Source organism: Orbicella franksi, chromosome 1 (genome assembly GCF_964199315.1).
Source record: "Orbicella franksi chromosome 1, jaOrbFran1.1, whole genome shotgun sequence".
Lineage (NCBI taxonomy): Eukaryota > Metazoa > Cnidaria > Anthozoa > Scleractinia > Merulinidae > Orbicella > Orbicella franksi.
The window spans coordinates 19,708,041-19,735,096 of NC_138145.1; the positions used below are offsets into that span (position 1 = coordinate 19,708,041).

Genomic DNA, 27,056 nt, shown 5'->3' on the forward strand with positions numbered 1-27,056 from the left:
ATTCTGGCTCAAACAAAAGCTCAGTCGGTCATTTTCTTATTTATTAATTATACAGTCAGATTTTTGTGGCCTGTTGGTGACCAGATTAACAGAATTCTGGCACATTGTAGGAGTAATTTATGCAACATGTAGTTCCAGAAAATATCCATACCTCCCCCACGGAAGAGAATTTTTCTGAGTCCCCCCCCTCCACCCCTCTGGAAATTCCTATTGAGCTTCATACGTTTCTTTAAATTTTTTGGTCTTATAGAATCCACCCACCCCCCAGGAAATTCCAATCCCTTCTGTGGGGGGAGTATGGATATTTTCTGGAACTGAACAATTTACATGTACAGTAAGCAACAGGCATCATTTTGATAGTGAAGTCCCATGCATACATGTAACTCTTGATTATTTTGAGATTTTATCTTTATTATGTCATCAATGCAATAATATTTTGGTTCCTGCTCCAGCAGGAGGAGGGGGGAGGGAACTCTTCTCTATGTGCTATATATAGCTATGTGCAGCCCCAAAGGGTATGGTTATTCAGCCATTTTGGTCATAAATACTCTAGGGTAAGGCTTTTGCCCTCTAGTCTTTAATTTGGTATGTTTTTTAGAATAAGCTACCTCAATTTTCATCATTATCGATAAGACCATCAACAAAAGTCCCTCAAAACTTATGTTTAGGGCAACTGTAGCAGTCGCAACAGTCATAAATGGGGTGGGGAAAATCGCAGATTATGTTCATAAATAGGTTAAGGGTTTAACTTTTGTGAAGAGGGTGGCACTGACCCCCATCCAATTTTCCTGGGATGTACCAAACACATTTTCTTAGCAGTTACTACAGTCTTGCTTTATTAAATCAAAATAGTACTTGCTGCCAGGTACTTTATAAAAGTATAACCCCTCCAGAAGCCTTCACAAAGTACATGTAATATCAGGTGCTAACAATATTTTTTTTTTTTGCAGCTGGTTAAAATTTAGTATTAAATTGTACTGAACTGGTGCAGATTTAATATACATTATATTTTGTCACACTTTGTTCACACTTATTTTAAGACTACTCAGCAGCAACTAGTACCTCTTGTATGACCATGCAGTAACAGTATATTCCAAGAAAAAAAAATACATGTATATGTATTACTATCCTGCCTGGAAGCGTGTGTAGAGACAGCACACAGTGCAGTGCCCTACTGTATGTCTTTTGTTAGGTATAATAATCTTAAATTTAGAAGACTTGTAGTGATCTTTTAGAATTCACATAAAAGTTGATATCTTGACAACATTCCTTTAGCTGTGTCACTTCATGATAAATTAGCAGTTTGGTATGTTGTAGCATAGAACTTTAATTAAGTTATCACACCGGTATCACAGAGGTCATGGGTTGGAATCCAGTTCATACCTAATTTTTTTTTTCAGGCTATAATTTCACCTTCGCTCAAGTTGTGTATAGTTGCAATGATCAATTCTGTCTTTATAAGTTAATCAATGTATATATGTCACACTGACCCATACTTTAACATTTTATCTTTAAGTTTGTTTATTTGTTTTATTGTGTGGTTCTAGAAAATGTCCAATTACCCACCCCAAGGAGATTATTGGAAATTCCAAGGATGGGGAGGGTCTCAAAAGCCAAACTTTTTAAAGAAAAGTATTAATCAAAATTGGAATTTCCATAGGGATGGGATGGGGAGATATCTGTTTAATAAATACGTAAATAATATGTGCAGACCCATTATCTGATGTGAAGACTGTGCAACATATCCTGGCCAATGAGCTGCCAAGGTGTAGCATCCTTGTTATCAATTTCAAGTACCAAATTAAAGAAGATCAGCATGTTAGATGGGATAGGGGAATTTTTCAAAATATCATGAACTAAAAAAATATATATATTTTCCAAACTCAATCATGTTAGTAGTGTTAGTGTCTGTTTATTTATTTATTTATTTATTTATTTATTTATTTATTTATTTATTTATTTATTTATTTATTTATTTATTTATTTATTTATTTATTTATTTATAGAGATAGTCATACATTCTTGCAAATATTCTGGGAGTCTCTCACATACCATTTAGATCATCCAGTCCCCCAGGAAAGTTATGAAATTTATTGTCCAAGTAAACTACTGAACCATGGCTCCAGTGGGGACAGTGCTATTACGATGCAATTTGCAGATGTGCTACATAATATGAGCTTAACAGTTTTGGTACCATGGCAACAGACTGCATTTCAGACCTTCCCTGATATTCTAGGCTTTTCTGGCCACCTTTGGAGTTCCATTTTGATATTTGCCAATGGTGCTTCATCTGCATGATCCAGCAAGCCTATTAAGTAGTAAGGTCGAAGTCATGGCCTTGATTAATGTTTTTCAAGCTGAAAATCACTGCATTATTGAAATTGGGTTAGAGGGGACTGGAAAAGATTGAGTTGCCAATTGGGAACATATTTTTTATAGCCATATTAATGTGTTGCCTGTAGAACTATAACTGGCTACCAAGTTTCAATGATCTCTGCTGTATATATGGTCTGCACTTGATGTAATATTGGGTTTGGTGTATGACATCATCAGTCCTCTCATTTGCATATATTTTACACATTTTAAACTTAAATATCTCCAGAACTAATGCAGATATTTGCAAAGGTAAACAGTGCTTTTTGTAATCTAAAGTGGAATTCTATTTGATACTCCTAAAAATTCTGAATCAAGGGGTAAACATTTGATGATAGTAGCATGCCAAATCATTGAGTTCAATTTATGCTGCTGACATTTACATGTACTGTCAGGTGTTGAAGAGAATTTTGGAGGGGAATTTGGTGTGTTTATTGAATTGCCAGAGGTTGTTTGGTTGGTTTTGTTATTGCTTTGTCATTATCTTCCATGTATTTTTTTTTAAACCAGAGTGGTTGGTAGCAAAAGCAAAACTGGCAATATTCTCACTTACCTGTGTTTCTAAAGTCATGTTTTTAGGTTTTTGTGGTTAATCTATTAGTAGCTGCACTGTCTTAAATTACAACAGAGAAGATGTGATTTTAATTATGTAAGTTATACTTTGGTATCGTTTGTATCAAAATTATAGTAACGTTCTGGTTCAATACATGTTTGCCTCTGCATTAATTTGATTAAACTACTGTAGTTTATTTTTTAATCGAATTTAATTCTGTCAAAAGGTAGGTGGGAATCTAAGAGCAATAGTAAACTAGACCAACAAATATACGGAAATCTACCACCATTGCTTTCGTGGCTGGGTGGAGATGAATCCAAGTCAGACCAAAATTGGAAAAAAATTACTGATTTAATGTGATTATGAAGGGTTGAAATGGGATCCTGGCTATGGGAGAGCAGGAATCAGGACTGAGGGGGTGGGTGCTTGTGAATTTAAGAACCTCTCTGAAAGTGAAAACAAACGGTAGGTTTGAAAAGTTTAAAGTGGAAGTAAAAATTATACTTTAATATATCTTGTTTATTAAGGTGGTAAATGAGCAAATACCCACTTACGGTGAGTCATTGAAACAATGACATAATTTATATTTGTCTTTTCTTAGGTGGTTACTTCCTGGCATATACACCCCACACAGGCATACAATGCTATGATTTAGATGATGCAACCTGCTTTCCCATGTTTAACATACACGTAAGAGCGTCAGTGGACCAGAGTACAAGTGTGATTTCTCTACTGATAATGAGAATTATAATAAAGATGCAAAGCCACTCTGGTGTGATTAATTTAATTATTCCATTACAGTAAAGTGAACCAGTTAGACCAAAGGTTGCACTCTGTAAGATCAGGTGTACAAAAATTAAATAGAAAATTTCACTAAATCAATTTTATTAATTAAGTAAACTTCTCTACAAAATATATTTGGTAAGTTGTTGTACTGGTAAGAATATATTTTGGAATTTTTTTCTGGGAAATGTTTCCATTTAAAAATGTAGCTTAGATGCCACAACTATAATTCTCGTTTCTGTGGTGTTTTCTTTTGTGGTAAATTGTGAAAACAAATTATGTTGACCTACATGTAAGTTAAAAAAATATACAAGTAGTAGCTCTTCTGAAAAAAAAAAGTTAATTTGTTGTTGTTTGTTCCTGTTCATTTTTTCCTTGAACATTTTTATTTTCCTAATAAGTAGTTTAGCTAGCCATAAAAGTGTTTTGTTGTCTCTGAGACCATTTTCAAGATAAAAAAGTGATTTGTATATAAAATTTGAATTTTTTTTAGAGGGGGGGGGGGGGGTGGGGACCTTTTGAGAATTTCCCTACAAAGATCACAAGGTACAAGGGAAGGGGCAAAAATAGAATTTTGAGTGATAAAACATATGTTTTCATTATCAGTCTGGGCCTCTCTGTGAAGCTGCAAAGTGTACTTGAGGATAATGTTATACCCATTTTAATTCAAAATACAAATGGAAACTTGCCTTGACAATCACTTAATCTCTTGGCACTGTTTTGTTTTTTAATAATTGCCTTTTTTCACAATACAATAATTTGAGCATCTTTGTTACACAAGCTGGTGGGGGGGGGGGGTATTCTACAAAATTTTAAATGGAAAGGCCTTATCTCAAGGTCCATTACCCCTTACCCTTTTGTATACATTTGTACCATTTTGATAGAAATGGCACCTTTCAACAACATTTTAGAACCAGAAGAATGGAATCCTTAGAAAACAGATTTTCCTGCCCTTTCATACACCTCAACTTGTGAAATCCCTATCATTTTATACCTGAAGCCTGAAAAAGGTACTCATCGTGAGCTGAGCCTCCCCACGTAGGTCATTACAGAGAGCCTTCCCACATACACAAGTCAGGAACTCTTGACAAGTACTGTAAGTAGTGATGAAGCTGGCTTCAAGACTGGTCTGAGCCAGCTTCTTCACTTTTTTAGCACAAACTTGTTGCTCTCTGTCAATTTCTAGTACGAAACCTTTTCTTCGCTGATCTGGTCCAAGTTCACAGACACTAGCATCACTCTCACGACACTGACTCTATCAATGTCACTCACAGTCTGATTCTTCAGTTTCACTGCACCATGCTTCATCATCACTCATCATTGTTAGACATGAGTTCATTAACTTGTAAAATTCACCAGCCTGTGTTGCTATTGCCTGTTCCCAGACTTCCTTTTATGGCTAGATGTAGGGGCATGAAATTTCACTACTGTTTACGAACAATTTGTTTAGATGGCATATTGAAAGAGTGATGAATTACTGAAAATTGTCAGTATTGTTAGTGTTCTCTCATTCCCTTAAGGATTGAAATATCTTGATGCAAGATTACATAGAGAAAGCACACTGAAATATAGTGCACAATTTTTTAGTAACCTTTCAAAATGGGTTGCCAATATGACAGGGATTAATAAATAAGGAACTTGGTCTGGAAACAGGGCAAATAAGAGGGTTTGAAGAAAAGGTGCATGGTTGACCTCAGTGGTGGTGGGGGGGGGGGTATTGGAACTTAGCGTTGCTGACGTTTAACACGGTTGAAACGGAAAAATAAATTTGATTATAAATGAGAAAAAACCACGACATGCCCAAATTACTTAATCGCCGTTAAAACTAATCCTCTTGCTTTTTTTAAGGGGTTCACGGCCTGCCTGTAACGAAGCGTTTATCAATTAAGGGATTGCTTAGGGAAAACTTATCTTGTTTAAGGTTCTTAACCAATCGTAACATATTTCATGGCATCAGTTTGAGTCATGAGCAAACACATGAGTTTGTGTTAGTGTCGATCGGCAAGAAAGTTCTGCAAAGCGCGTTATGTGTGTGGGTCTATTCTTGCAGTGATACGATTAACAGCACTCAAGTACTCTCGAGTGTTGGCAACAGTAAATTTTAAAAAATGCGCTTCTGTTAATAAGGTTCCCCCATGTCTAGAAACCTGTCATTGTGCATTTTTCTTAGTGTGATGCCCACCTAAGAGAATAGGATATTTGAATTGAGTGCAACTTACCTAGAATTCATTATTTCCACACAAACGATGACTCCTGTGGAATTCAGCGAGGAAGAAATGGCGACATTTCGTAAAAAACACGCCTTCAAAACAGCGTGTTTTTAAATAAATAATTACCCTGTCCTTCAAACAAACTGATATGACGAGGAAGAAGACAAAATTTTGTTTATCGTGGCCAAATAAAACGTTAAAAATATCCGGTCGATTGCAAAATATTGCCATTTTACTTACTGAGAGAACGATTATGCCATATTCAAATTAGATTTTGCCGCTCAGCGCTCTTTTTTACCGGATGTGACGTCATTTTTTGTTGGATGATTCAGATACACAAAAAGTGCCAGGCGTCGCAGAGTTTTCTCCCTCGCCCCTGCTTTTGCATGCATGTGACTTATGTAGCTAAAAATATCACTTCACCCGACTCAGTACTCCGACTGAAATGAAAAATTCCCCTCGAGCTCCCAAGTTATGTCGACAGATTCCATCAAAAGTCGGGCGAATATACGTACATTATACAATGAAAGTGATAAAATCAAGCATATATTGAGACAGGCACGAATTCGGTAATCTTGCTATCAATATTTATGCATATCAGCAGGGTAGTTTAGCCTATTCCGCATTTAATTACCGTTTTGTAGGGTTGGGAATTTTTAATTTTTTAAAGCTATTAGCATTTGCATTCTATTTACCATTTCGTTCTGTAAAAATATTTATTTCTGATCAGTCTAGTTGAGATAGTTATTTCAAAATTAAATCAAAAAACTTAAAAGGAATAAAGCTTGAAACTGATAGAGAAATTATTGTTTCAATTCAGCATCATCATCAAGGCCTTAAAAGACGTCATCGCTTAAAAGGAAAGGTTCATAACAATAAAGTCACACGCACGCTGTTTCCGGCTTCCTGGTTGTCGCTTTCTTGTCCCTCCAAATTTCTCGCTTCCCTATGTTCACTTCCTATCTACTGTCGCTTCCACGTTGAAAAGACCTCGGAATCAAAGATACACGGTTTTGTTTGTGAACCTCGACCTCACGCGCAATGCTTCGGTAGCATGTAATTGACGGTTATTATCCCATCTCTTTATATAATCCAATGTAATAAAAATAGAGATAAATCCGGGAAAATATTGCTAACAACAAACAGATCGACCAAATCATATTTCACATATTTTAGACAACGAAATGGTATAAAGGCGCTAAAAGTTCTAAAATATGTGATAAAATTCAATAGACTAAACTACGATGAAACACAACAGAGTATGAAATAATGGAGTAAACGTTTTGTTTAAAAAATGCTATATTGTCCCGGGAGCGGAAAAGAGTTATTGGCCTCATTGGGGATTAAGGTGGTATGCCATACCGGGATTCCAGGAACTTTCTGATTCGATAGTTACCTTTGCCAATGATGCAGACGTTATTGCTCGCTCTCAGGACAATGAAGCATTCTTTTTTTCTTCCATGATTACATTCTATTGTATTCTATCGTAGTTTAGTCTATTGTATTTTATCACACAGCGACACTATATTTTAGAATTTTTAGCACCATGCATTTCGCCCGACGAAGACTGTAGTTAAGACGGTCGAAACCTTGTGTTGTTTTTATATACTTTTAGCCGGAGAAAGTTTTTCTATGTTTTACCATGATTCATCCTGGATCTTTTTAAAATATTGTTTTTGTTTGTTGTTTTGTGTTTGCTCTTTTCTTTGTTTGGTTTTGGGCTAATTTAGTGTTACTCAATTTTATCATCTTCCATACTTTCTTCCGAGTCGTGAAAACTAGTCACAGAATTGCTTCTAGATATTACTGGGAAAAATAAATTTTCTTCATAAAAAACTACAGGTTTTCTTTTTCTTTTTTTTTTTTCAGCTTTTTTCTCAATAGGCCATATTCGTATTTTCGGTATTGGACTGGAACTAGCTTGCAACTGAGGCTAATGCGGGGAGTCTTATCAACTGCAAGTGACATTAATCTCTTTTTAATGATATTCCCCGCATGAACTTCCATTGCAAGCTAGTTCCAGTCCAATAACGAGAATACGAATATGGTCTATTGTTTCCTTAATTTTCATGTGACAAGTCAAAAACAAAACGCGTCGCTTCATCTTGTCTCGTCGAAAAGAAAAATAAACTGGCACCTCAGTGGTCCATACTTTTCCATATTTCCGTTTTTTTTTTTGGTAGGATTCCTCTGGTAAGATTTCTTTTTTACTTCTTTTTTAATATTTTTAACGTAGGATTTCAAGGGCGGTTCGTAAATGTATTCGTTATTATCTAACACACAAAAAACTAACACAACATGGCACGCAGCACAACAACCCCTCTTTGATCTGAAACTGACACTCTCTGGTCTAAACAAAAGCTTAGCAAGTATAAATTTTTCCCGCTAATACAAGAACTTGAATTGCCTGATGAGATAAGTAATATGAACTAAAGAGCGAAAATAATAAATTGTATTGACCTACCATTGCATCTAATCTAAATGTGCTCGAAGCAGCGTGCCTGCAGAAATGTTTTGGGGAGAGGATCAATCAAACACTATCTACTAGCATCATTGTGTTAACCTTTAAACAGAACATTGTTATGGACCGAAGGTGGCCGTATTAACAAGGTTCCATTGTATAATGGCACACCTATACCTCCATCACATTTAAACACACAGACTCATATAACAGTTACATAACCGAACATTTGCCTTTGCCTTTTGAGGGGCTCTTATACTTGCTACCAGACTGCGTCGATGGGCCATAGGGGTTTGATCTGCTAGTCGTGTTCTGGTATCGTGTGCTAGCAGTGCTTGATGGTGAGGAAGTGTAATGACCACCTGATGAACCACAGTACGCTTCACTTGTTGCACTTTGATGCGTAGTTCTAGAAGTGTTTAAAGCTGAGGAAGAAGAATAACTATTCGATGCACCAGAGTGAGATCTGGTTGCCGTGCTTTGGTGTGCTGAGCTAGCAGCCTTCGAAGCGGAAGACGCACAAGACCCACTCAATGACCCAGAGTTAGATCCACTTTTTGTGCTGTATGATGATACTCCAGTAGCGTTCGAGCCTGACGAAATCCCAGCTGATATTCCAGATCTGCTAGAATATACCGAGGTACCGGGAGTACTCGAACTTCTTGATGTGGCGTGCGTACTGGTGACGTGCGACTGAGAAGCTCCGGATTGCAATGGTGCTGCTTTAGGAAGACTCCGCTTTGGCACTGGCTTTTTAGCCACTGGCCGCTGATAGCTACCATGGGCTGCTTGGTATGCTACTGAATACCAAGCACTCTCTTGTGAGTACTTGATTATGTACTCAGGGTAGAACTGATCGGTATCGAAAACAACGAAAATGGTTGGATTTGATTTGTCCTCCACACAGGAGTCGTACAGATCGCTCGCTGGGTTTGAAGGATCTTTCTGTGGCGGTCTTCGATAACTGGAGTGGCCCTTAGTATAAGAACCAACGAGGACTTTGGCAATGAATATGAATCGACATGAATTCATGTCTTCCTTGGCGTAAGCGTCGCTGTAAGAGGCATTCAAAGCGAAGTAGCTTCCCTCCCCATACTTGGTTGCGTTCTTTCCGTGTAAGCGCCAATCAAAGTTCTGTTTGCAGATGGCCTCCACGGTTTCAGGGCTAGTTCCGTGAAACAATCTCCTCTCGATCTGAATGATTCGTTTGTGGCCTCCAGTCTTGACGGCAAGCATGTTCTCCTTTTTCCTGCAAACAGTGAACGCAAATCAGGACGCCTTACAAGCCGAAACGAATCATCAACCAGATCAACCTATTAAATAGCGTACAAGAGGTGACCAAAAGTTCGAATGGTACAATGTATGTGTCACTGTAATATAGACTGGTTATAAATTAACAAGAGCTCTTAGATCCCCTTTTGTCTGAGGAAGTTTAATGTTATGCCAGTATAACTGCAGCCAAATGAATCAAGGGTCTAAAAAATTTTCTTTAAAAACTATAGCAGGACGTTTCGATTGCTGCTGCAACCTTCTTCAGCTAAAAAATGTAAATAAGGGTCTGCATAGTACTTTGTAACGACCAGGCCAGGCACCTTCTAATTAATGGCTTTCCTTCACAATTTGACACCAATTTGTCAAATCAATTTCCAATCAAAAAAAAATCCTCAAGAGTCTACATTTTTTTGTATCATGTCTCTTTCGAGGACATTTTCCCCACTTTCGGAGCGGATAGCAAAGGAAATTGGCGGTCTTAATTCCAGGCTGATTAAGACAGGGCAGGTGCTAATGTTAGAGTGAAATACCTCTGATACTTTTCTCACATGAACGGGTTCTGTACACGTTCAATGCTTTTGATGACCACGCTCTTGTTTACTATTTTCTTAAAAAACATCTCCATTTCCTTATATTCAGATGAGGTTGAAGTTAACAGAACGCGTGTATTGCTTGACAGACGGCATTGAAGACCAATGGCTCGGGACGTTAGCACTTGTTGTATTTTTCCCCGCTTTCTGATTGGCAGATTGAGACCTACAACAGACGAAAATGTTTCATCAATTTGTACCTGACGGCCTCGACGTGTCAAGTGAATATCGCAATTGGTTTTTGGATCGCTGAGATAAATATTAAACAATTAATCTAATTAATCTAATTTTAAAATCTACTACTGTTGTCGTTCAAAACTTTATTTAAATCCTCTTCACAGACACTTCCAAACGGCAAGAAGCGGCCGTCATTTTGTTAACAAGGGCTCACGGCTGCGCTACTCACTATCTATCACAGAATAGATAGTGAGTAGCGTTGCCAATCAGAGAACGGCATTTGGGATAGAACGTTAGTAGATTTATACTAAAAATTGATAAACTTCAGTTCAGTGCGTCGTTGTTTGATCCAGGTCCTCTTGGGCATTTTCTATTCTGTAGCGATCGTGATCGGAAACTCAGGTGGTCGCGCAGATTACTCAACTCTTTCTCAGTGGTCTTGTGCGTAGTGACTATATGGAAACCACATTCATTTAGGTTTCAGTCCCGCTTGAGCCACATGCACACAGGTGTGGGTTAAAGTTATTCATCACTATATATCAGTGTTTTGGACATACCTTTTAAGGTTTTGAATGTGCACTCCTGAATTAAACTCTGCCGGTCTTCTCCTCACTTCCTTTCTAGTTGCATACCTCACGTTTTCCTGAAGCATCTCAGTCGTTGAACAAAAAGACAATTTGTAATCTTGGTCTGAAATTCTAAAACTGAAGCATTTTCTCTTGCTTAAGAATGCTTCTTCTATTGACTTCTGCAGATCTCTGTCCTGCAAACATACAAAATATTGATAACGCTAATACCAATGTTTAAACTATGATGTATTGCAAGTGACATATACAAAAATAAAACAATTCTATATGTTTTACTTCCGATAGAGGAAATCGTAAAATATATTTGTTTTGCATTATTATCGTAAATGGACCGACAGATGGAAACTACTTCAAAATAACACCAAATTATGCCCTAAGGTGGTTGCCAAACAGTTTCTAGCACGCGCATGAAAACGAGCCAATGGATGTTTTTTAAAACGTCCACCTCTGACATGCTTGATAATGCAAATTAACTCACCAAGTGGTCCACATCGTACTCTAGCCAAATTCTATTCTCATTCTGCCAGTACCAGGTCCACGCAGTTGCCACAGGGTTCCCAGGATTGCTGGCGTACGACTCAGAAGAGAGTCGCCTTATGTCGGCCATCACGTCAAAATTTTTCTGTCTACCAAGCATGCGCTTGTTATGAAATAGAAAGTCCACTTCGTCTAGCAGCAAGAGACCATCGCTTTAAAATGAAATTTAATCATAAAAGTAAATATAAGAAAAAATCCAGGTACGTGAACTTCGAATTCACCGATTGGACACACTGGATAAAAAGAACGATATAAAACGAGTATGTTACAGCTTGCCCTTTTTGAAGATGTTTATAGATATTGCGCACACGCATTTTCTTCGCGTTTCTCCTTGTACTGACTTTAGGTATATTTTCTTCTGATTTCTCGATCATATACTGATTTGAGAAAGTTTGGGCAAACGCGTATTTGATTACATAAATTAATGTAACTCCACTAATGTTGTACTACTAGTGACTGAATGTAACCAAAAACTGTTAAGGTAATAAAAGGTATTTCATTTTAAACGTAGTTTACTCAACCTGGACACCACACTCTGGCTTTTTTGATACTTCAATTTACCTAAAATAACATAACTTACCTTTCAAGAGAAATGTGATAGCCTGTAGCTGACCGTTCCTCAAGCGTAACGTCACAGTAGAGTTTCTCCAGCTTCTCGTTGTCCTTCTCATTGAAGCTCTTCCATTCATCATGTGGAAGTTTGTATTGCCAGTGGAAAGGCAAAAAGCAGTGGTGTCCTGGACACTTGAAGCCTTTCTTGCATTTACCGAGAATGAAATCTGAGCAGATGGGTGTATCTGGCTTATTGTGATGAACATGACCTATTAACACGAGTACATTGTAATGTTAACAGTTGTAACCAGTTTACTTGGCGTTCACGTCAAGTGTAGGTATGTAACTTCCAGTCCCCAAGAATGATCACTATCAAAGCCCTCCGTTTGGCTTAAATATCGATATGATGTCAACAAAAGATGTGAAGGAAATAGCGAACATTTTCCCATAAAAGGAGTCTTGCCTTTATGTATCCTCGAATTCTTGGAAAATTGAAAGAAGCACCAAATGAAACCAAAAAATAACTAAGAAGTAGGGCTAGTAAGTCGATGAACTGATGAATGAACTCAAAAGAAAACATAATCTAGAAACGCTTCTGAGCGATATGAGAAAGGTTTGGCTAATTACATCCACGACTTAGCAGCTAGAAAATAACAATTACAATCAATCGATAGAAACACGTAATTCATAGAAAAAATTCAGCCGAAGGTTAATTTGAATTGTAGCAGACAAACAATATGCAGAATTGAAGAATACTGAGTTACCTGCTTTTTTGACATTAGTTGAGTCATCATAAACTAGTACAATCCTCTTTACGACATCTGACTTCAAGTGCTCCATGTGGTAACGCGCAAGAATTATTTGGGTGTGGTTAGAGGTCATGGCACATTCATGATCTAACTCGCAATCATATCCTTCTCTGTGGCACTTTTTTAAGTGGTCACTACACATGTGAATTCTAGGGCAATCATCTCCACGATCGCATATATCACGGCTGTATTCGACACATACCAGAGGTGCTGAGGAACGTACTAGCCGACTGAGTTGCTTGTCTGTTAATTGATCAAGCTTGATCCTCGACAGCAAAGCTTTGTCCTTCTCATTGTGGAAGTAGTGATTCCGCATGCATGTTGCTCCATCACGACAGGAATCGGTGACGTAATCTCTACAGACATGTAGGTACGAGCAGCTTGCTTTCTTGCACGTCCCTGAGACGTTATTGTAACTGAAGCAGAGCCGGGCTTTTGCAGAGAGAGCATCTACTTGTAGGATAGTTCCTCTATCGTTTTCTGTCAACCGAAAGCTGCCCTTCTTTCTTCGAAACCAAGATTCGATGTCTTTAAATTCGTTCGGAAACAGATCGGCTCGCTTGGCTATGACTGAAAAAGAGACGGAACAGTCGTAATCTTTGCACAAGCATTCAAACACTTTTTGTTCTGATGGTTCACAACTGATTCCAGAACCGTTCTTAGAAGGAGCAGGAACGCCCTGACAGCTCGCTTTCCTGGCATTTGCTCGTGTGGACATTAAAATATTTTCTGCCAAGGCGGTGCTCTCTCTGTAATCGTTTGATTGACTAGTAGGTTTCTCCTCGCAGACCAGAAGAACTCTTAGCAGCGGATTAATGTTTCCATCTCTGATTTTCAGGCCATAGTTCTCAAGTATGGCAGTTGCATAAGGAGTCAGCAACGCGTTTTGGTGCTGAAGGCCGCAGTCTTCCTCATCCTCGCACTTCTTTTTTATCATGTCCTTGCAAATATGTATTTGGCAACAACTCTGACCTCTTGGGCAGCGTCCTTCGTTATAGTCTAAACACACTTGGGGTATTGATAGCTGTATGACTTTACGAAGATTATTTTCTGACAAACCATTCAATCTGAATTTGGAAAGGAGCTTTCGATCTTCATCGTACTTAAAACTGTGATTTCTTTGACATCTATCCCCAAACCTGCAGTATCCAGCGATATAATCCCTGCACACGTGCAAGTATGGACAATTCTTTGTCGAACAAGCCAGTCTAAAACACAACTGGGCTCGTCGACAAAATGAACAGACTTCCAAGATTTTTCCGTCTTTACTTTCCCGAAGAAGAAAGCTGTCTTTTCTCGCTTTAAACCACGCTGCGATATCCCCACATCCAACAGGAAGCAGATCTTGTCTACTTGAGATTGCAACAAAGGACACGGTACCGTCATATTCCTCCAAAATGCAATCAAAGACAGCCTTCTTTGACGGAGTGCATTTCTGAGGGTCTGGAACAGAACTGCATGAACTTGAAACCGATAGCTTTCGTTGATGACGCTCTACTTCTTCAACCTTTTGCGATGCTTCCATGCTGTGAGACTCTTTGACACCAGAGGATTGCTCAGTCTCATCACTGCCCATCACCCATTTCTTTACAAAATCTTTACTGACATCATTTGCAGGTAACCCACTGGGAGCAACAATGGATGGTGTTTTGTCCGCATTACTTTGAGCTCCAAAAGCTGGCTGCTCGTCCGTTGCTCCACATGAATTCGCTAGACCTTTCGTCTCCTCGTCTCCTGTGATCCACGGGCGCCCCCTGAATTTAGTTCGTTACAGCCTGATTTAGCAGTAGATAAACAGCTGGGTGAGCTCGTGCTAGTCACGTGATAAGCGAGATGACTTTTCTCAGCCGGGAGCGCCTGCGTTTTGTCTTCGTTGTTACACTTGAAACTATCAGACATAGTTTTGTTTTCTTCTGAAGACGAATCCGAACAGCTTCCGTCTTCTTCAGCCTGAATATTCAGAAATTCAAGACTTTTCTTGCAAGGTATTGCAGTGCTTGAAACGCTGGCCAAGTTGTTAATGACACGATCTTGGTCTTTCGTTTCTGCTTGTTGACATTTCGCCATTTTGTTTTTCTGCTGTTTCTTCGTGTTTTTTGTCTCCAATTGCAAGTCGCTCTCTTTTTCGTTTTGTTTAGAGCCCCTAGTAATGTTACTGGCTGTTGCTTGTGACGCTTTGCTACGTCCGATCTGAGCATCGTCTGTGCCTTGTTTTTGAAGTGATGGTTTCTTTGACAGTGGCTGAGCGGTGGCAGGTGGGATGGGGTCAGTTAAATTTTTCACAAGCGGACTTGAAGCTGTTTTAACGGCAGCAGCAGAGATCGAGCGTTCGTATTTACCGAAAATTCTCTGTTCTTCGAGAACTAAAATGCTGCTACGAACGAAAGCGATCCTCATAGACTGATGTGGTACCAGATCATATTGCTTGAGAATTCTCTTGTTGTGAGAATCGGTAATGTTATGCGATAAGGAACAACCACAGGGCGATCCTCGGATCACTTTACAGCAAACATGAAGATATGGACATTTATCAGACTTACATTCATTGCTCAAATACAACTTACACACCTGCGGGAGGCTCCAGGCAACAATATTCCTCACGGTTCCATTCGAGTGTTTCTCGATACCCAGCTCGCTCGTCTTCCCTTTGTTGTCTGGGTCGAAAAAGTCATGTGAACGGCTGCATTTCCAGTCGCAGTTTCCCTCGATGAAACTTTTACAAATATGCCAGAATTTACATTTGCCTTGCGTCCGTGGACATGAACCTGTGCTAAGATGTCGTTGACAAATTTTCTTTCTCAAATCAATTCGCACACCAGCGATTTCATTGTTGTCATCTTTCACCAAAACAAAGCGGCCACGAACTTTAGTTTTCAGCCAGTTCTTCTTCTCTAGTTCCGTTGGGATATTTTTCAAAGGTGATGAATCCTTCCAAAGAAAAGACAACTCGGCAAAGCCGCCACTGCCGCAAATAAAATTGAAAACTTTCTCTAACAAAACATCATCCGCCATCTTGCCACAACGACATTTTCGTGGAAACGAGGACGACGATTCCGAGAAAACGACAAATTATTTCCCACCTGGAGTACGGTGGGGCCCTTTTTTTTTTTCTTTTTTTTTCTGTTGGGCGCGTGGCTGAGTTTATATACCGTATTTTTTTTCCCCGTATCGTTTTGATTTGGGATAAAAATAGATGAAATTATTCCATATGGTACCGCACGACTTTTTCATGCATGTGACACAGGTAGCTAAAAATATCACTTCACCCGGCTCAGTACTCCGACTGAAATGAAAAATCCCCCTCGAGCTCCCCCAGTTATGTCGACAGATTCCATCAAAAGTCGGGCGAATATACGTAACAATGAAAGTGATAAAATCAAGCATATATTGAGACAGGCACGAATTCGGTAATCTTGCTATCAATATTCATGTATCTCAGCAGGGTTGTTTAGTCTATTCCGCATTTAATTACCGTTTTTGTAAGGGACGGACCATTAGAAAAATGATGGGGGGGGGGGTGGGGAATTTTCAGCTTGGACGACTCTTTTTTTTTTTTTTTTCGCTCGCTGCTTGTGCAGGAATTTTTTTCAGGTGAAGCCCTCTGCACGACATTTTTGTCTTTTTTTCAGACAAATAGTGCTTTTTTGGAACAGTGAAGTCTTGATTCACTACACTACTACTACTACATGTAAATCCACTTTTTCATTTCATTATAGAATTATTATTCAAGGCGATAAGACCCATACTTTAATTTTATTGTGGGCACAAATAATTTTATAGAATATTTACAAAGATTCCAAATTCTAATATTTAGATTTGTATTATAAATTTTATATGTTGAAAAGTTTAATATTGAAACTGCTTATGGATAATTATATTTATTTGATATTTATTATAATACAGGATGCACTGTATGTTGCAGGTAGTCTGGCTGCCAATGAAACCCATACTTTGTGGTTCTTAATTTTTGTTAAAAGTACCGGTGGCAGTGTTGCTATTTATGTTGTTGACAGTTAAAGTTTTAACACTTACTACTATGTGTGAATGCACTTTTTCATTGTATTATAGAATTCTTATTCAAGGGAATAAGACCCATCCTCTAATTTTTATTGTGGGCACAAATAATGTTATAGAATATTTACAAAGATACCAAATTCTAATATTTATTTATTACAAATTTTATTTTATTATTTCTATAATAATAAAGTATACAGTGTATGTTAAGGTTATTCCCCAGTATTGCACTGCGCATCCCTACTGCGCATAATTTCACCCATGATTTAGTGCGCGCACATCAAAAAATGGCGGCTTTTTCTTTACAGCTGGACGTAGCCATAGAGGTAAATCGTCATTTTCTCTCAAACGAGTATGGTGACCTATCATTTTTTTCTGTTGTTTTGAATTGAGTAATAAATTTCTCTGTGTAAAATAAATATGGACCAATTCTCAGTGTAGAACAAAAAGCAATCGTCGGAAACGTGAATTTAACAAGCAATCGTGACTACAATCATGGTGCTATTATAAGGATTTATATGGGTATAAACAAGATGCTGTTGCTCCTAAACGAACATGGTGACCCCTCATTTTTATTTCAAAATTTAAGTTCCTATAATATAAACAATCAATAGGCAAAGTTTCACAAAAATCTCAGTGCAGGTTCTATTTCAGTGAAATGACCTTAAGAAGACAGTTCTGAAGTGGCGTGGCGCACGAATAGCGAGCACGCGCACGCGCACGGAAACATTTTAAATTTAGGTTATGCCTACGTTTATTACGCGTACAAATTAACAAATGGTAAACGCCATAGCGTGTACTATTGATTTATGGATGCACGCGGGAGGTTGCTAAGCACGAAAGAAGCTTCTTGAGTGCTTAGCAAACTCCCAAGTGCATCCATAACTTAATAGTGCACGCTATGGCGTTTACCATTTGTTTTATAGCATAACATTGAGACATTGGAACAACAGAAGTCCTTTTATTGAGCTACATCACAAAAAAATGTTCGTGTAGTCTTACATGACAAGAGGAAACAAGCGCGCGAAAATTCATTCATGGCAACCGACTGCACACCAGTAACTCGATAGTTTCATCTTCAGACAACTGTGAAGACAGCCTCGCATTTCTGGCAGAAGGACGTCGGCCATTACTTTGGAAACAATGTCTGTCAAAAGATATGCTTTGTAAACATTAGCACACACGTCAGCAGCGTACACCCATGGGCAAATAGTAGACGCTAAATTAACCAATCAGAGCGCGCGCTTTGCTTTAGTTATGTTATAATTTAAGTTTCGTGGACGTTTATCAGCAGAGTTTTGGCCAGTTTCCAGTGAGCAGTTGTTACGCCTTTTAGAGAGTTTTGTGCGGTTTAGAGTTTACCGTTTTACTGATTTTGAAGTGTTTTGGTCGTACCATTCTGTTTACCGCTCACGATCAGTGTACGTTGTAGGTACACTAACTGCAATTTAAAACGAAAACAAGGTTCTAATTGTCTCCTTTCAATAAGAAGAAAGTGATTGAACCGCCATGTCTGGTCTCGAAATGTGAGTGAACGAAAATTGAAAACTTGCGCGAAGGTCCCGCCACGAGGCAGATTTAATAATTAACTAATCCAGGCGGTATGAAAAAAAAAAGAAATAGAAGTGTTTGGTTTGAAACTTACTGTTTCCTGTAAGAAATATTCACTATTCCCGTTATAAGTTGGAACGCAAACATGGCTATCTCTATGTACTCTTTTTTTCTTTTTTTTCTTTTTTTTTTCTAAATTTTGTTTATTTCTGCGGGTTACGTGCCGACAGTCACGCCACGCACATAAAGTCAAAAAGCAGATTGCGATCAAACGAGTATGTTTCAGAGAACAACACATTTTTTTTTTTTGCTGCATACGATTGCATAAAAAAGGTCTGTTTTGAAAAACAGTGTCGGCTGCTGTTCTAAACCTTGTTAGTTCTTCACTGTTTGACCGACACGACAGCGATAAACCTGAGAAGTTAAATATTTGTTTTCCACCGTTCGATCGACGCGACAACATAAACCGGAGAAGATAAACATCTCGCCACATTGTGGCCATAGAGTAATTCAGGTGATAACAATTGAGTTTTTAATTTCGAGGGGTCTGAGTTTTCGGGGTCTGAGGTTTCGGGTTCTGAGTTTTCGTGACACCCGTTTTTCCCGGCTTTCCCTAGACTACCTCCAAATTGTACAGCCCCTTGCGAAGACTGGTGACGATCATATCGAAGAAAGCACCGAATATAATGAAGTAAGCACCGAACAAGGAAGTACCGAACATAATGGCCTTGGCACCGAATATAAGGAAGAGAGCACCGAATATAATAGTGTTAGCACCCGTAATAGTGAAGAAAACACCAAACAAAGTTAGAACCGAATATAACGAAGAAAGCACCGAATATAATAAAAACAGCACCGAATGTAATGAAAAAAGCACCTAATATAAGGAAGAAAGCACCGAATATAACGAGGGAAGCACCGAATATAATGGAATAAGCACCGAATATAATGAAGACAGCACCGCATATAAAGACATAAGCACCGAATACAATGGAATAAGCACCGAGTATAATGAGTTAATCACCGAATATAATAACATGAATACTAAATATAATGACATAACCACCCAATATAATAAAAAAAGTATCATAAGACAGTTCTGGCGTTCCATATTCCTTCTGCATGAGGTTTTTTTCTTTACCTTCTTCTTTGCACGAATTGTTTTTTTTTTTTTTGGCATTTTCCCTTGCATGAATTTTTTTTTTGTTTTTTTTCCCCACTCCCCCCCCCCCCCTCCCCCCCACTCCATCACTTTTCTAATGGTCCGTCCTTAAGGTTGGGAATTTTTAATTTTTTAAAGCTATTAGCATTTGCATTCTATTTATCATTTCGTTCTATGAAAATATTAATTTCTGATCAGTCTAGTTGAGATAGTTACCTCAAAATTAAATCAAGAACTTAAAAGGAATAATACTTGAAACTGATAGAGAAATTTTAATATTGTTTTATTTCAGCAGTATCATCAAGGCCTTAAAAGACGTCATCGCTTAAAACATGGTTAGGAAAGGTTCATAGCAATAAAGTCACACGCACGCTGTTTCCGGCTTCCTGGTTGTCGCTTTCTTGTCCCTCCAAATTGTTCGCTTCCTTATATTCACTTCCTATCTAGTCGCTTCCTATCTAGTCGCTTCCATGCTTCCGTAGCATGTAATTGACAGTTGCGTGACTCTGTGATCATGAAACAAACTCAAATTTACATTCGAAAGTGAAACTGAAAGATCGACACCACGCTCAAGAAAGTCACAGCTTCCCATTTTCTCTCTGGCCAGTTACACCAGATTGCATTTCGAAGCGTTCTCCATTCCCAAAGCGATCTTGATTTGCAAGAGAATTGCAGCGATTACTCGGCACTCAGCTATAACTTCTAAAGTGAGGATACGCGATGCAGAATTACCGGCACTCTCTTTGGAGCGTCTTGAGCAAATGTCGCCCCAGGTGTGTTGAAAGAGTTTACGGAAGCATGGAACCGATTTGGAAAATGCTAATATCTAAGGTTTCTATTGCTGGAAGACAGACTAGACATTTTATTGATCCATTCTTCGCAACCTATTTTGACGAAGGAAAGATTATTCAAGACAAACTGGATCGCTTGGGCAACCATTCTTCCCTGTGTAATGTGATAGCGACGATTGTTAATTTTGCGGCCGCGTTGTTGAAGACTGCTGTTGCAGTCGAATGCTTCTATCATTTCAGACCTTATTACTGGGTGATCTTGAAGATCTTTTTTCAACTCGTATGTGTTATCGGCAGAGGAACAAGCACGACCATTGTGGCTATGGCGGCTGTCTTGAAGGAAGTGGATCGTGATTATGACTCTACGATTGACCTCAAGGATCTTTGTGGGGTTAACAACAATCGTCGTTTACGCTTTTTCTTGGCTGGTACCAACTGCCTTACTTGCTTTAAATGGTATTGTCCGTGTTACAAAATTCCTAACAACACCAGCTAGAGGACTAGCTATCGTTTCAAGGACTGACGACTGGAAGCTTTTTCTGCAATTGTGTTTTTTGTGTGTCATTATTATCACAGTGACAGTGCTTTGGCGACGTAGCACCAACCGTGGCCCGCACTCGTCATCAAGAAACGGTGGGTAACAAATATGAAATAGCCTGTAAATCACTCTAACATTCTATTGTCTGGCGGACCGGCAGAACCGATCGACAGAGTGACTAACCGGCTGACCGACCGATATGATGACTGACTGACAGACAGACAGACAGACTGACTGACTGACTGACTGACTGACAGACTGACAGACTGACCGACCGACTGACTGACTGACTGAGTGACCGTCGCATGGACGGCGGACGGACGGGAAGAAAGAAATATTCTCATCTTATACTTATCATTTCTTTCCATCTCATTTCATTTAATTTTAAAACAACAGTCCTCCCAGACCCACCAGTTAGCAGCAGCAGCCGGCCTATTCCATACTGTTGGCAGTATAAGGAATCAGATTCCTACCGGTGGAGCAACTTCGGCCACATCGATAATGTTGCTTTTGAAAAGCTGTTCTGTGACGTAGAAAATCTCCAAGTGAGCGTAGTCCTTAAAGATACCAGTTCTTTGAGGTGAGAGGAAATAATATAACCTCTAGCTATGAACTCCTGGAAATTTCACTTGGGAGATATCATCTCATGATCTGATATTTCCCAGTTTTGGCTGCATCGTAATACTTAAGATAAAATCAGTCGCTTTCCTTGACTTGCAGGCTTTCACGGTGCCATTTTCTATTTCAGGGGATTGAATTTATCATCAGGACAGGTGACTGTCAACTTTGAACACAAGTTCATGCAGTTCGGCTCTTCTGCCCAGTTCTTGCTACGCCGCCTCTCTACACCGTCTTACACTAAATGGGTGTGGTACTGGAAAGACGATGACGGATGGAAGAAGTACGCTAAAACGAGGGTAGATACGATTCTCCTCTTACTTTTATTCAAGACTGAGGGACCGGTCATTATTTATCGGGGGGGGGGGGGGGGGAGGGTGGGAGGATTTTCCGCTAAAAACAGTAACATTCAGCCGATCCCACTTTAAATGTTACTTTATTGGAGTGATGCTCCCTCATAACTCTTGATAAATTTCGTGATCCCCCGACCCGATTTCTTTGCACACATATACACCTTTCGCCGTGTATATTAAGAGTCCCTGTCCATAAAAATGGAAAATAACTCGGCAAGGGTCGAAAATTCGATTTCGCTCATATTTTCATGGTAGATAGGCTAGGGCATGACAAAAACTACTGGATAGTTTTTTTGGCAAAATATCCTTTTATTTCAAAGAAATATGCAAATTACCAACTTCCGTTAAAATTGTCATTTGACGCACCATTTTATTAAACAAGTTTTGGACCTGCCTTTTACAACAAATGAGGTTAGAACATTTCGAAATTATCAGCTCTGTGTCTATTTCAACTTAACATTGGTCAAGTCATGTGGCGCATGCTAAAATATACGTCTAACCCGTAAATTGAAATTTGACGACGGATGGTCAAATATTTGCATTTTTGACGTACTTTGAAAAGCTCTCGCGTCGCTCACAATCATTTGCCCAAAGAAATTTTTACAGGAATCTGTAGATCATCCTTCTGCGATTCAACCACCAGAAGCTTAAACCATTTGAAGGTTTCGCACATGGTGAAAATCAATTATATTCACGAAGTGCTTTTAAGTGAATGAAATACTTGTCTTCGAAATTTAATTATTTCACACCCAAAAAGACAACGCAACATTCCCTAAAACCAACCCAGTACACATTTAAACATTGCACAAAAATATTTGAGTGTTTTAGAGACGGAAGAATAATGTGGTTTTGCATGCGAGGCTCTCAAACTTGCTTAATAAAATGGTGCCTCAAATGACGATTTTAACGGAAGTTGGTAATTTGCATATTTCTTTGAAATAAAAAGATATTTTGCCAAAAAAACTATCCAGTAGTTTTTGTCATGCCCTAGCCTATCTACCATAAGAATATGAGCGAAATCGAATTTTCGACCCTTGCCGCAAAATTAAGAATTTGTCTGATTTTTACAGGCAGGCACTCTTAAGTGCTTTTAAGGCCATATGAAAGCACTATCTCTAACAATGACGTTCTTACAGTGTAATGAAGCCGCCATGGTGCAGTCTCTTGATCCGTGTCTCTTGCTAGTCTGGATCTCGATACCTGATCAGGGTTCTTAGCAAAAGTGTCTAATAAACTATAACAAGCGACGTAAATAAAAGCGAGGTCCGAGGAAGCAAGCCAATCTAGGGGGTGTCCGAGGACATGTTCCCGCGAAAAATTTTGAAATTGTAGGTTGCCAAAGATGCGATTTCATGCTTTTTTTTTGGGGGGGGGGGGGGGGCCATAGTGTTACGGAAAATGAGTTGTTTATGATCATAAAATTAGACGTAGCAAGTAGCGCTGTTTCACATTTTTAAATACTATTATTTTCTTCCTGCAACGTCTCAGTCTGTAAGTCTTAATTTATGGTTGTATGAGAGCAAATTTTATTAAAATTCGATTTTACACCCTTTGGAATTCCGCCGTTCTACTGAGAACCCTGTGACTGATGTCAGTTGACATATCAGCAATCTAACCATGCCAAGTGCTTGGAAACCGCAAATTTACTTTTTAGAGAGCGAAATAGGCGTCCACCAAGTCTGTATGGGCATGTGACATTTAGCAGTTCCGGGCAGTTTGGGCTCTAAGTTATGACTGATCCCCCCTTCTGTTATCCTAAAAATCAAATGATCCCCCCCCCCCCCCCCCAGGTTAATTTATTGCTGCGGAGCGAGCGTAGCGAGCGAGCAGCAACATAATCAGGATTTAAGAAGAATATATAGAAGGGGGTACGAATTCTCGAATTCATCACTTTTTACCAGAATGCATTGCAGTTAACCAGACTGCACTGCGCCACTTTTACTGGAGTACATTGCGCCACGAACAACACGAGGATGTCATACTCGTCGAGCCGTCGTCCTTTTTCGCGTGGATTCCACTGAGAAAGTTTGCTCTGATCTACCTGTAAAGCGATGTGAAGGAGATCGTGCTTGACTTTCACAACCCTTGCTATGCAGTATGTGAAAGTTTGTAAATCTGGACGATTAATTGTGACATCTTAATCTTAGTATGTCATTTCTTAGCAGTCTCGCCTCCTTCGCCGAATTCTTAAATGAAGAGAAATCGTCGTTACTAAACCTTGTAGAATAATTAAAACAAACGAAAACCGTGGAACACGCTGATTTCATAAATGCTGCAATCTATTCCTTTTCATCGAAACATGAATTTAAGCTAAAGCTTGAGCATTTTCACACATCGCGGTGGACACGTTCTCGACACAGTCTGTGTGTTCTTCTGTCGAGTTCTAGAGATATTTAATGCGTGCCAGTACAGAATTTATAACTTAGATTTCTGCTCCTACAATTTCCACATCTTTCGATTTTCGCGATCTGGTAAAGGAGAGGCTGATGTGTATCGTTTTATGTCCAAACATACTTCAGATCACAATGTGCTTGTTTGTCTCGATCCTTTGTCACACCTCGCCATCGATGCGTCATCATGCATGAAGTTGATGCATACAACGACAGATTTTAAGTGACACCACGATTTGACACTACTTTGAGAAATAACAGTTAATGTAAGTCTTGGAACGCGCAGGTAAATGAATCACGGCGTTAAATATGTCACTATCAACAGAATGTGCCGCAGTATTACTATCTTTTAGATACCCTAGTTGTACGCTTGGCTAAATTTATATATTGTTTTATTGTTAGCTTAGAAAACGCCCAGAATTTAACTCATAACTGGAGGTTTCAGCACCTACCTATCCAGGCTGCATATCAGGGCGTTGAACGCTGAATTGAGATACCATAACTTTTTTTATTCGTGGTATCTTTATCTAGCAGGCAATCTTCGGGTAGAGGGTTTTAATGGCTTTACAGCATTTTTTTTTTTCTTCTTTTGTTTTTTTGTTGTCTCTAAGCAATCTCCCGGAACAGGGCAAGAGGACATAGAGGCCGCATATCTTAAGAACGAACAAATTTACTTCTTTCAAATCCGCGCTTTTGATTACATGATCGTATTCTACGAGACATCCATGTACCAGCAGAATATTAATCAGTTTACCAAGAGAAGCGTCAGGAGAAGACCGCTGTTTGCATCTGAGTCTGTATTGGAGACTTCACAGAGGTGAGTGGACATTAACTACACAATTACAGTTACCATAACTACATGAAACTACTCTGCTAGTTTTAAAAAAATGGCCGTGTTTTTTCTCAAAGTTTCGATGCATTAGCAACGATATCATAATACCCATTTGCGCCAGAAGTGTTCAAAGAGGCGAGGAAGCGAGATGAAAGAAAGAGATAGGCTTGCTCTCAATGGAAAAGGAGAGGAGGCAGAGTAAAGGTGGACTTTCACCTGCTTCGTCAAGGGGAGTGGGTGCATCAATATATATTATATTTCCCAGTAATAAGAGATGTCAGATTCGAATCCTCGGGCTCCTTCGGGGCAGATTGATGTCAGTACATTGTTTACTCCTTTCCTTAAATTTTTCCTGCGTTGTTACGATCCCATGTGGAAAAAAGATGGCGGTTTTCAATTTACCAGTAGCCATCTCTTTTCCTACGGAGGATTATTTCACAGTATTGTTTAATTACTATCTGTGTCTTTGTTGTTGGCATTTCGCAAATAAGCTGTTTTAAATTGTTGCAGCCGCTGCTTTCATAGGATTCGTTACAAAACACCAACACTGACGATACAGCTGATGAGCGTTTCCTCTATTATTTTAAACATTTCTTTTTGCTTTCTCCGTCTTATTCTAGTGATTTGAAGGGTGAAGATACGGATTTTGAACGAATCATCGTGAAATGTGACAGTAGAGAATTTCAAACTGTGTCCAAACTTTTTCACTCAACAATTCCGGAATCCAAGGCCAAGATAAGGAGGGTAGAGAGGATCAAAAATGACTTCTTACTTGAGAGATACAACAGGTATATGTATGTATGAACCACGATAGTGTGTGCTATTTTTGTAAACAGATCTGCGGGGAGTTCTTGGAGACGAGGGCGTGAAAATAGTCTCTATGAATTTGGACTCTCCACGTAACCGAAGAATGTTTAGGCCTGAGTCTAGTGAGAACATGGGTGACTTTCGTGGCAAAGTTATTAGTTTCTTAAGAAACTGTTGGGCTGCATGGGTCGGCACTAAAAACTATTTAGCTATTTATGAACGTGAATTCGATAAAGGCAGGAGCCATAATCGGGGACGGAGTCGCGTGTTTGTGAAGCTAACGTTTTGAGCGTTAGCCCTTTGTTAGAGCAAAGATCGTAGAGTCTCTACCCTGACGAAAGACTAGATTAGACTGCTTGACATATTTGCTAAAGGAAGAAGGATGGTGAAGAATGGAGAAGATTAACACGGATCATAAACGACGAACTTGAACTTTTAAAGTTGCGCAAACCGTGACGTAACTCACTAGTGAAGACTCACTTGTTTCTAGAGATCTATGAATCACCATACACTCTGATGATCCGGCTGCAAGTCAGTTAATCCCGTTTTATCTTTCCTTATTTAGAAAGCGCGAACAAATGAAAAAGAAACTAAAAGCCTCCAACTGTGACAAAATCGAAAAGTTACTTTTTCATGGCACGACACAGGATGTTATTGACGCCATCTGCAAACAGAACTTTGATCACAGGATGCGAGGGAAAAACGGAACAGTGTACGGTGAAGGCAGCTACTTTGCTGTGAAGGCCTCGTACAGTAATAACTACAGTAGCCAGAGTGGAGAGAAAACGAGGTTCATGTTCCTAGCTAGTGTGCTAACGGGAGAGTACACGCTTGGAACACATGACTTTCGTCGACCCCCCCTGAAAGATCCAAATAATCCTGCAAGTGACCTGTACGACTCGTGCGTTGACAACGAAGAAGAGCCAAATATTTTTGTCATTTTTAATGACGAACAGTGTTATCCTTCATATTTGATTAAGTATTGTTTACAATAGCTTTAAATATGTACTGCAGACTGACCAAACTGGTCTTCTAAAACTGAAAGAACGGATTTGCAGAACGTTTCAAAACATACGATTTACTCCGAATAGAATTG

General features: G+C 39.0%; 1 protein-coding gene and 1 pseudogene across 2 annotated transcripts; one reads left to right on the plus strand and one right to left on the minus strand.

Annotated features, from left to right (window-relative positions):
* Nucleotides 1-7,762: 7,762 nt before the first annotated feature.
* LOC145495688 (uncharacterized) lies at nt 7,763-16,389 on the minus strand (annotated as a pseudogene). The gene is made up of 6 exons (XR_014050460.1): nt 12,860-16,389; nt 12,124-12,364; nt 11,485-11,695; nt 10,977-11,182; nt 10,183-10,408; nt 7,763-9,629 (listed from the first exon to the last, which is right to left on the minus strand). The product of XR_014050460.1 is annotated as an uncharacterized LOC145495688 (transcript).
* Nucleotides 16,390-20,697: 4,308 nt separating this feature from the next.
* Nucleotides 20,698-26,955, plus strand: LOC145495668 (protein mono-ADP-ribosyltransferase TIPARP-like). The gene is made up of 6 exons (XM_081475295.1): nt 20,698-21,055; nt 21,357-21,540; nt 21,709-21,877; nt 24,933-25,138; nt 25,774-25,941; nt 26,526-26,955. The coding sequence occupies exons 1-6, from the start codon at nt 20,779-20,781 to the stop codon at nt 26,953-26,955; spliced, it is 1,434 nt and encodes a 477-aa protein (XP_081331421.1). The 5' UTR covers nt 20,698-20,778.
* Nucleotides 26,956-27,056: the final 101 nt, after the last annotated feature.

Excerpts from the sequence above, each read along its gene's own strand:
- LOC145495668 (XM_081475295.1), top strand. The coding sequence starts at position 20,779 with ATGACTCTACGATTGACCTCAAGGATCTTTGTGGGGTTAACAACAATC. Across the intron at positions 25,139-25,773 it reads GTATTGGAGACTTCACAGAG|TGATTTGAAGGGTGAAGATA; the intron begins GTGAGTGGACAT and ends GTCTTATTCTAG. Across the intron at positions 25,942-26,525 it reads TTACTTGAGAGATACAACAG|AAAGCGCGAACAAATGAAAA; the intron begins GTATATGTATGT and ends TTCCTTATTTAG.